At 29.4% G+C, this 12045-nt stretch overlaps 1 protein-coding gene across 3 annotated transcripts in view; it reads left to right on the top strand.

Moving 5' to 3' along the window:
• LOC134836712 (focal adhesion kinase 1) overlaps positions 1-12045 on the top strand; it is a 39744-nt gene that overhangs the window by 21663 nt on the left and 6036 nt on the right. For all 3 annotated transcript variants that reach the window (XM_063851924.1, XM_063851915.1, XM_063851906.1), the window contains exons 2-5: positions 6312-6619; positions 9782-9963; positions 10032-11553; positions 11619-11751. In XM_063851924.1, the coding sequence (XP_063707994.1) occupies positions 6312-6619; positions 9782-9963; positions 10032-11553; positions 11619-11751 (2145 nt within the window). The remainder of the gene's footprint in view (positions 1-6311; positions 6620-9781; positions 9964-10031; positions 11554-11618; positions 11752-12045) is intronic.

Below are 12045 nucleotides of genomic sequence, written 5' to 3' on the forward strand. Positions count from 1 at the left end.
AAACGAAAAAAAAAGTCTCATGGCTCATGACGACATGTGGGTGTCAAAACCGGTGTGTTCCGTCGTATGAGTCAATATTTTTTATTTATTTTCGATATATATATTGGCAAGCAAGTGTGTTGACTGAAAAAATATGCTTTTAATGCTTTTCTCCGCTGTGTTTTTTAACGTTTTACTGTCACCTTATCCGTAGCGGATCGATTTTTAATGTAGCTTTATTGCCATCTTTAGGTGATACGGTAATTCAATAAACAACGAAATTTAACAGAAACATTATGGTGGCCGAAACAAATTTTTAACATACACAAACTTGTAATTTATGAATACTCACAAAGGTTATAAAAACAACTGTTTGCTTAAATATGCGAAATAACTGCATAATATTGCGAGCATGTGCGTTAAATAATAAAAAAAATGTATCATTTTATTAATTTATTCGATGCAGTAACGCTTTATTAAAGAATTCGTAATTTTTATATAAAAACTTGCAAGTATTTAATAAAAATTATGTAAGAATTAACACTGCACGAGTAATTTTAAGACAAGCAAGAGTGAGAGTAAAAGTCATTAGGTCAAGGTAGTTTAAAGGGAAGCTTTAAACGACTCTTATCAGGTCCCAAAATCTATCTTTGAGTGCCATACCGTTTACATTATTATTGTAAATTTTATACATTTGTAACAATAAATGAACACATTTAATCCTATATAAAAATATACTTTTAAAATAGTAATAATTGCGACACATTTAGCCAAAAGTATATGATTATTATTATAATCTGGCTCGGGTTAAGGTATAATAATAAAAAATATTATTAGGCAGGTTTGATTTGAAAAAATGTTTTAATTTTTATCTTTCGTATTTTTTTCAAAAATTAAATATTTTTTTAATTTTTAATATTTTTTAATAAAAATATAATTTTTAAATTTTTTTAAAAAACATATAAATTTTATATACTTAAAATATTAAAATTATAATTATTAATATTCAAGTTAAATTTATTAAAATTTTTGTAAAAAATATAAAAAACTTAAAATTTATATAATGGTTATTTTATGATTTTCGACATTATACAATAGTATAAATACTTAAATTCGACAATTAAAAGTTAAAAAATTTAAAAATAATTTTTTTATTTTTAAATTTAAATAAGATGTTGAAAAACTTTTTATTTTATAGAAAATATTAAGAAAATTTATTTAATTTTTAAATAAATTATTTTAAAAAATAATACTTACTTAAAAAATTATGAAATTAAAAAATGAATTATAAAATTATTAATTATTCTTTATTTTATTAATTTAATTAAATTATTTAAATAAATATATTTAAATTATTAAATATTAATTAATTTAAAATATATAAAAACTCTAAAATTAATTTTTTACTGTTTCTAAAATTAATTATCTAATGTAAAAAAATATAATAATTTAAAATATTTCTCGAAATTGCACTTGCCTAATAATAATCATTGATATAATTTTTTGTCTTTTTTATAAAAAAAAATAATAATCATAAAAATATATATAGAGACATATAAAAATGAAAAAGCAACAATAAATGGTAATTTAATATTGTTGTAAAAATTTAAGAGACCTGTGTGTCCCACTCGAATTTTTCGATTGTCTATTTTTTGCTCGTGTTTAATAAATTACCGATATATGTTTAGCTATACGTTTCTACGTTTGTTGAAAAAATATTTTATTTTAGAATTGTAATTGATGGTTATTTTGATCAACTTAGAATTAAATTTTGTTGAAAAATTTACAATGTTCAAGATCAATGTAATAAAAAAAGTTTTGAATATTCGAATAAATTTTCAACCTTTAACCTCGGTGACCCAAAGTGCTACTACTACAAAACACGTTGAGTCACCATCAAATTGCAATCTTTTTTGCTTTTGTCAAGCTTTGTTTATTATTATATATATTATCATTGTTATTTTTTTATATTTTATTATCTAAAAAAATATAAAAGGTGCGCTTTAACCTGTCTACTCCACGTGCGTTTGACCATCATGCATTATTATGTTCAAATATAAAAGATCTATTATTATGTTCACGTATTCAAAAAAAAATATATTGTATAACTTTTAACAATCATGTTGCTCGATTAGTGGTCTTTTTGTTATTATTTTATTTAAAAAATATTTATTTTATATAGAAATGCTGCAAAAACTGAAAAATTACGTTAGAAAAATGTGACAGTGAATTAAAAATTTAAAATATAAAAAAAAAATTAAGATAAAAAAATCCAAAAATGAACGATTTATATGATAATGTGATCGGAACTAAAGTAAATAATGGCTGTGATATGTTGGAAAAAACGCCAAACGTTATAGATCTTGATAAAAATCGAATTGTATTAAAACGTAGACGTTTAAAATTATGGACACGTCCTCTCAGCAATATTTTTAAGAATCCCTTTGGGAATTTATCGTCCGCACATCTCTTACCTAGCATAAAAAGTACGAAAAACGCCAGTAACGGCCATCATAACAACAATAACGTAAACAATGGTAATCATCTCAGCCAGAAGCCAGAAGTGAAAATCGACATTGCGCTTATTAAAAAGTTAGAAGATGAAATTTACAAACGAGAGAATAATATCCGGAACGGCAGGGAATCGTTCGATGGCGGCGAAAATGATAACAATGTATTGTTTGGCGATGAAAGCGAGGCACGTTTCGTATTTAAAAACGATACGAGTGCCTTCACACGTGGAAATAAGCCCGTTTTGTTGCTCGACACGCGGAAATTGGATCCGCTCCTGTTGAAAAAGACTGTTATTGAGACGCCCGAGCAGCCGGTGTACCAAAATATCGATGAAGCAAGACAGGGAATGTGCGATGACAGCAATAAAAGTGCAAAGAATCCAACAAAATCCATTATTATCGTTGACAATTCCAACTTTTATCCGATTCTCATGCGGTATGACATTAACAACGAAGTGATTGAAAGTCTGAATGGCAATGTCGAAAGATGTTACAAGCAGTTTGAAATGACAAAAGCGTTGAAGACGTCGTCGTCGTCGTTGGCGTCGTCTGTGGAACAACAGAAGCATAAGAATGATTTATATTTAGACACGAATAATTTGGATTTTCCAAGTGAGAAATGCGTGGATGCACCTAAAAATAGCGTCTTGTACCATCATGAGCGCGGCAGTGTCGTTGTCAATGACGACTATAGTGCACCGCTGCCATTGAGTCAACGGCGCAAACGAAAGCACGAGACAAAACCCTTGCATGACGATGCCATGTTGCAACTCTTTCATCGCCTGCCGCTGCTACGTGTCTTAACCGAAGACGACTGTGATGCTTTTCTAGCCAATTTAAAGAATAAAATCTCACCTCAGTTATGCGAGCAATTAAAAGAAATGTTCGGCAGTAAAAACTACAAAAGTCGCTTGAAATTTATGATCTATAAAAAAATCTACCGACATTTCCAAACGATAAAATGTGCGACGCGACGAAAGCGACACAACCATCGCCGATCAACTTCTTTGCTAACTAAAAGTTCGAGTCTACCGAATGTCATCGACGAACACGTTCTTCATAAATATTGTGATAATTGGAGAAATTATTGCTTACACACGGAAAATTCGAAGCAATTACTTAATTGGAGTACGCCAGACTTGATTAACGATCGAATTTATATCACGGGATGTCCGCAGACGTCATCGACTTTTATGCGAACGTCGATGATTGTTGCTCGGAATAATCGTGCCAGCGTATCGACCGAAGGAAATTCAACACTTTCGACGAATATTGGGTCAGCGTCTTCGTCGACGTCGCGGAATTCGAATCGGAATAACAACAAATCGGAAAGTGGTAATGCATTTATTCGGAAATTGCATCCGATTCGACAACGTGCCTCGTTTAGGCTGAAGCGGCATAGTGTTGGATCGACAGATGTGGTCAAGACGTGGGTTTATCGGCGAAGGTAACTTTTCTAAAAAAAATAAAATTAAATATTTTGGAACTTTTAACAAAAATTTCATTCAAAAAAATGAAAAAAAGAAAAAAAAAATTAAAAAGAACTAAAATAATTAAAATTATAAAAACAAGTCCCAAGTTAAATGCGGTAAAAATGAAAAAAAAATTAAAAATTATTTTGGAATTTGCGATTATTTTTTAAATTTTGATCATTTTTCAAATTTACAACTAAGGGTCTTTTGCCAATTTTTATACAAATTTTGAAAAGTACAATCTAAAATTTTTTTAAAAATGCCAAAATTTGGTATTTAAGTTTAATTTTATTTGATTTTTAATTTTATTTTATTTAAAAATTTCAAAAATTTAATTAAATTAAATTAAATTTAATTTAAATAATTAAATTTAATTATTTTACTTAAATTATTTAATGGCTTAATTAACTTAAATATGTAAATTAACTTAAATATGTGAAATTTAGTCAAAAATGAAAAAAATTAGGAAACTCATTCTTGTATAATTTCCAAAAAAAAAAAAAAAAAAAATCATGAAAAATTTTAAATTTTTTAAAAATAAATGGAAATTATAATTTTAAATAATTAAAATTTATCAAATTATATTAAAATGCTCTTATTTCTCCTAAATTTAATTTATTTTCGAATATTTTGGGATGAAAAATTGATAATATTATTTAAGGAAATTATTTTGGATTTCGGAAAAAAAATTTTTTTTTTCATACCTGCCATAAAGTTTGATAATGTAATAATTTTTATCCAAAATTTTTGAAGAAAAAATCCAAAAACTTTAAAAAATTGCGAAAATCTGGTGAAAATAATTGATGTTTATTAAAAATCTTATTCAAATACGTTGAAAAATAGGTTTTGTTTATCGAAAAATGTTAAATATTTATTAAAAGGTCAACTATTTAAGGCTCAAATGACAAAAAAAAATCATGAAACTAAATTCCCTATTAATGAATCAGCTGAATTAAAGTTCTAAAAAAATATTTATTGCCGTATATTTCTTCGTTCCTGCCCATAACTCACCTGTTTCGCTATAAAATATAATTAACGAAAACAAAAAAAAATAACTCGACCACTTTATTATTTTATTAATTTGAATAATTTTCTAAACAACCGAAAATTCCGTCGTGGTGGCGTGAATTTTCGTCTTAATTAACGATGCGAACGATGAAAAGTGTGTCGCCCAGCTGTTTTTCAAAATGACAATAAATTACCTTCAATTTCCAAAACTATTTATAGAGATGTTGGTAATTTATCAAACGGTGATCAACTGATTTTTCTCTCAGATTCACTCTTCCGTGTTTGTTGTTTGTACATTAAATTGTTGTAAAACAAATAACACAAATGACTCACATTAGAAAAAATAGCGTCCAACGACATGCTAGGGAAATGTTTACACGAGAAAAATGTTAAAAACGAAAAAAAAATGTTTTTCTTACCTCTCTTGTTCTGTAAAATTCGTTCGGAGTGGCGATGGAAACGAATCCCTGAGGCAAACTTTACATAAATTCAGCATAAAAACAAGGTTTGAACGTACTTTTGACCTGATTTCGCCTTCAATTTGTCGTTTCTAAGATAAAAAACGGTCCCCAGATCGTAATTATCAGCTACCGATCAATAATTTGTTCACATTAAAAATCTCTGTCGCATATTTTCAAAGTCGTGGTGCGTGGGCGTCGCATAATTACGGTGCCACGATTTTTTTTTCAGCACCTGTACCATTGAAATTCTAAAAGTAAACCAAAACATGTGTAAGAAAAAAAATAAACACACACAAAAAATTCAATAAAAAAATGTAAACATTACCAAATCATTCAATTACCATCAAAAAGAAATACGACTGAATGTTAAATCGTGGGAATTTGCCTTCATCGAAATTTGTAAAAATGTAATTATGGACAAATTATCGTTTCACTTTTATTTTTTTGGGTTGTTTACAAGGAGCTCCTTCATCCACGCTGCTTCATCACTGTCAACATTAGAGAATTGTTTTATTGTCTAAAATCCATAAATGGCACAAAGTTGGTGTCACTTGTTAAATTTATATCATTTTTAATGGACTACAATCAATAATTACCCAAATAAATCCTCCTTGGAACTGACGTTTCGCGGTTTTGCCAAAAAAAAAATAAAACAAAGCATTTTTGGCGCAAATTTTTTGACAAAAGTCGGTCAATTGACGACTTCCAAATATGGACGGTTGAAGTTTAATATACAGACAAACGCCTATTAATGACTGACAACGGCATTAATTGATGTCAAAAAAATATTTTTTCGGTTGATTTGATAAACAGATTATTAGAAAGTTATGCAAAAGGTCACAAATTAATAAATTTATTTTTTTTTAATTTTTTTGCAGTTATGATGGTTCCGGAAATAATGGTGTAAACGATCCGCCATACCGGGGACAGAGTCCTCATCAGTCACCGTCACGATATTCGTATAATAACAATAACAATAATCATAGTAGTAGTCACAACGGCAACAACAACAATTGCAGCAATCAATCGGCAAAGACAGGATTAAATTGGCGCACAAATAGTTTTGGTGCCAGCGACTTTAAACGTGGTAGTCCGGCACGGAGTTCGCACGGAAATAAAATTATGGGTGATTTGAATGTTCCGCGTGGGCATTCGCCGAACTTTAGTCCATCGAGGACGGCTACTGGTGAGTAAAATATTTTTAAAAAATTTTTTGCATAAATTTTAATGAAGAGCGCCTGGTAAATCACTCAACACATTTTTGTTATTTTTTTTCATTGTGATTTTGTGAGAAATTATTACACTATAACTAATTATTATTTAATTATAAAAATTTTTTGGTACAAAATGAGGCAAAATAAAAAAAATAATAAGGCGAATATTTAATATATCCATTTTTTGTCGCCCCCTCCGATTTTGTCAAAAAAATTTCAGGGGAAAAAATAAAAATTAAATTAAAAATTTAAATATTTTTGACATTTTTTGGAATTTTTTAATTGAAAAATTACTGTTTACGTTAAAATCATACAAAAAAACAAAAGAAATTGGCTTTAATCAGACGTTTCCAATTGAAATGTAGAAAAAAAATGTTTTTTAAGTCACGTGACCTAAATTAATTTTTTTGAAAAATGTTTATTTTGTGAGATTTTGTTTGATTTTTCTTTACTTTTGGGTTCAAATTTTGGAAATAATTTAAAGTAAAATTAAATAAATGTTCAGAATCAACGTTTAACGTCTAAAAAGTTAAAAAATTTCAATAAAAAAATTTAAAAATATTTATGCGCTTAATTCGTTTAAAAAAATAAATTTAAAAATGACTTAAATGAGATTTTTTTTAATATTTTTTTTATTTTTTATTTATTTTTTTTTTTTTTTTTTTTGTTTATTTATACCTTTTGAAACATAACTAACAAGATTCATCAAAAAATTAAGGAATTTTTCATTATAAAAAATAATAATTTTTATGAATTTTATTCAAAATTAAAAATTTTACGTTAAATTGAAAATTAAAGATTGAAAAATCTTTATTTTATTATTTTTTTATTAATTGTTTTTATGTCAATTGATTATTCAAACTAAATTTAGCAAACTATTTCTTATTTTTTTTTAATTTTAAATTTTTTGTTTAATTTTTAAACGCTAATTTTTGACATATTTTAGCAATTTTTTAAATAATTTTAATAATTTTATTTTTAAATAAATTTTTAAAGCAAAAAATAAAATGTAAAACTTTTAAAAGTGACCTAAAATCAAATTTCAGTAAAAATTTGCCTTTTTTCAATATATTTTCATAAATAGAATTTTTTCTCAAAAAATAACAGTTTTATCATAGAACAAGTAAATTATAAAAGTCTATATCAATTTATCATTGGATATAATTTCAAAAATAATTAGGTCAACTAAAATTAAAATTAAAGCAAAAATAATGATAAATTATTTAAATAAAATAAAAAATTTAATCAAAATGTTAAAAATTTTAATTTCACCATTTTACTTAAAAAAAACACCTTGACATAATTTTTCCTTAAATTCTTTGAACTTCCGTACAAAATAATAAAATTATAAAAAAAAATAATTTTATGACTACTTAAAAACCGCAATTAGCCTCCCGGAAAGAAAAGTCTCAATAAAAGCTAATAACGAAAAGAAATCATAGTTCAAGATCATTTTCATGTTCAATGGAGAGTAAAACGTTATGCATCTAATTCAATGTTAAATTACGCAAGACAAATACATAACTCAGCTTTGCTCATATGAATAATAATAATAATTTTATAATTAGAGAAACTGTAGACATAAACAAGAAAATTAAAGTTCAATGAAGAAGATCATCATGAATGAGTTTAATTGTTTACCGCAATTTGAACTTACGCTGCCACATGGCACACAATACTTTAATTTTCTACTTTAATGAGTCTCTTTGATCGTATCTTGATTTAATTTTTAATTTTTGCTAAACATAAAAAAAGGCAACGATCAACTTAATCGATCATAAATGAATGATGACAGTAATTAAAATAAAAATGGCAATAAAAAAATCATAATTGTTTCGATAATGGTCGATCCGTGCCATGCCATGTCTAGCCAAGACGTCTAATTGTTTAGTAAGTGTTGTTATAACAATTTACGACAATAGGACTCCAAAAAAGGCGAAACATGAACAAAGTTAATCTTTTTGAATGATCACGTTCGGAAAATAAAAAAAAATTAATGGAGCAGTTGATGACTTTATTAGAAGAAGGCTTGATTTTGACGTGTTTGGTACTCCACTTAGATCGATGCAACACCGAGATTAAAAAGGTTTTTTTTTCGTACTAGACCTTTATTCGTCTTTGTGGCGATGATTCAACAAAAAATTCAGTTTTTCGACTTTTGCAAGAACGCACACGGAAATTATTTATTTTTGGAATATGTTTAGAGAATGTGTTTTGAAGAACAAAATGAACTCAGTCAGACGTTGAATCAACATTTCATTACGGTAGACATGCTTTAAAATTAATATCGCACGTACTTTAACACGAAATGACGATGATGTTGGGGAAAATAAGTGAAATAAGGCCGCTTAAATTTTTTTTAACTTTTTGTTCTCTATTGCATTTGAAAATTGGAAAACCTAAAGGGGAAAAAATAAAAATTTTTTAAAAATTAGATTTTTGGGTTATTTTCATATATATTTTTTTTAATTTTGGAAAATTTTCAATTCAGGAAATAATTTTTTCACAAAATTAGTAAAAATATTTTTTTAATTTAAAAATTATTTTTAAATTAACATAAATATTTTAAGAATAATATTTTTTTAAGTTTTAAATATTTTTAGTCAAAAAGTTTTTTTTTTATTTTGAAAAATTTTTGAAAAAAAATGAGGAAGAGGCAAAATAAAAAAAAATTATGAGAGTATTTTAATTTGATTTTGGTAAAAATTATTTTTAAAAACGATTTTAAAAATTAAAGAAAAGAAAATAAAAAAAAAATAAATAAATAATTTTAAAGAAAATTAAAAAATTAAATTCATAAAAAATCGATTTTTTTCTAATTTTATTATTAAAATTTGGTTCGATTTTATATGAAAGAGGATATTTTCGTATTTTTTACGAATATTAAAATTTATTATTTTTTTTATTTAAATTTTAGTAAAAAATTAAAAATATCTGTTCATTTTGGTCATAATTTGAACATTTTTAAAATTTTTATTTTATTTTTTCCCCCAAAATTAAAAAAAAAATTATGCAAAATTTTTGAAATAAATTTGTATCGCCCTTCAAAATTATAAACTTCGTGTTTGAGTGACAACTGAGGCGTAATAAACGCAACATTTTAATTAAAATTCTCTCTATTCTACTTGTTGCAGCCCCCTCGGACATGCAAACACTGCATGTGCATCTACCGAATCATGGATTCCGCATGATAAAGTTCGATGAAGCCTCGGATGTCCGGCAAATCATAAATCTAATCGTTAATTCCATGTCTCCCGGTCACACAACGAACCCGCAAAGTTATGCATTGCGATTGCGACACATGTTAACCAAAGAGGTGAGATATTATTTTTTTTTTACTGATCGTGGGAAATTTATTTTTTTTTATTTTTTCCTAATTTTTAGGTATTATGGATGCCCCCTGATACGTCAATGACGCAAGTGATGGCGCACATCTTCAATCCATCTTGCTCGAATTCGGATTGTCCGAACATCGATAAAAGTACGTTGGCGAAAAAGATGCAGCAAAAGGTGTCGGGAAACGTGGGACATGCAAATAGTGTGTGGAAAGCAGAACTACGAGTTCGATATATCCCGAAAAGTATCAAAGAGTTGTACGAAAATGATCGTACCACGTGTCACTTTTACTTCGATCAGGTGAAACAGGACTATATCCAGTCGAATATTCCGAATATTGATCAGGATATTGCGGTGCAATTGTGCTGCCTGGGCATCCGTCACTACTACAAAGACGCGAATCAGGCGTCGAAGGAGCAGAAACAGCATCTCGAGTACATCGAGAAGGAGATAGGTTTTAGTAATTTCATACCAAAGTCTGTGATAGATGCTATCAAACAGAAAAATTTGAAGAAACTCATTCAGGCTGGCTATAAAAAGGTCTATAGCTACTCTGAGATGGAATATATGCTCAAATTTTTCGACCTACTTGGCACGCAATACACCTTCGATCAGGAACAATTTATCGTAACGCTTGGCACGGGCTGGAACATTCCCGTGGATCTCATCATAGGTCCGCACATTGGCATCTCGTATCTGACACACCCGCAAGCAACGCCCACAAAAGTCACCGATTTTCTCGAAATTGAGCGCATCACCACCAGCGTGCTGCCCACAAGCTTAACCAAATCCGAACAAAGTAACAGTTCTAAGTCAAACAAGTCCAAGGAATCCGCACCGAGTACCGCTAGTCCCGACAAATCGTCAAGTAAGGATCCAAAGAAGGCAGCTGCTGCTGCTGCCTCCACAGCGACTTGCAACTGCGGCGAGATCAAAACCCAGTTGCGAATTCGTGTCGCGAACAACAGCGAAGATCTGGCAATCACGTGCAACGGCATCAAAACGGCCGAAAGTATTGCGGATCTCGTGGATGGCTATTGTCGCTTGTTCAAGGACACGGACGAGAGTTTGTGGGACCGAACAGCGCCCCAAGCGAAAAATACGCCATGCAGCAGTGCGACAAATTCCCTCGAGAAGCGAAATAATCGCATGACCGAGTCACAAACGAGTGCAAGTGGCGACGAAGCAGTGCAACTACGAAACGGCTCACGATTTGAACCGGATCAACCGCCCCCAATGCTGAGTGAAGACTATGCTGACTTGGCTCTCGCTGACGAAGAAGGGGATTATTCGACGCCAGCAACGCGAAATTACGAATTAGACCGAAATCAGTTGACCCTACAGGACATCATTGGAGTTGGGCAGTTTGGCGATGTTCATATTGGCACGTGTCGCATCAAAAATAAATTAACGCCCTTGAAACCGAACAAGAAACCCGCGAATGCGAATGACATTGATGCTTTGTCGTACGAAAATCAGGATGAAAATAAGACAGTCATTCATGTTGCGGTGAAAACGTGCAAAGCTGATGCGGATTTGGCGACGTCGGAAAAGTTTTTGGAAGAAGCTTGTAAGTTTTTTCAATTTTTTTTAATGAATTTTAACCGAAAATTCATTAAAAATCTTAATTTTTAGACACAATGCAAAAATTCGAACATCCCCACATCATTCGTCTCATTGGAATTTGCAGCGGATCTCCGATTTGGATTGTCATGGAATTAGCTCGGCTTGGAGAGCTTCGAGCTTATTTGAAGAAAAACGGTCCAAAGTGAGTTTTTCTAACGTTTCTTTCCTTTTTTATTCTTTTTTCCTTTCCCTTTCTTGCCTTTTACTTCTTTTTTCTCCTTGCCATTCTTCGATTTTTCACTCGATCTTGCTCTTAACCAGTCAAGCCACTTTTTTAAATCAAAATTAAATTTCTTTGGCGCGCCAAATCCAGCAGGTTCTGCTCGATTTATGAGAAATCTTGGCATTTGACCTGCCACGGGTAACGAAGTCTTCCGTAAACGAGTTCCTGGCAAGAAAGGACCTTTATCCAAACCCGTAGATTTTTCATAAAAAG

The sequence above is a fragment of the Culicoides brevitarsis genome, chromosome 1 (assembly GCF_036172545.1).
Source record: "Culicoides brevitarsis isolate CSIRO-B50_1 chromosome 1, AGI_CSIRO_Cbre_v1, whole genome shotgun sequence".
NCBI lineage: Eukaryota > Metazoa > Arthropoda > Insecta > Diptera > Ceratopogonidae > Culicoides > Culicoides brevitarsis.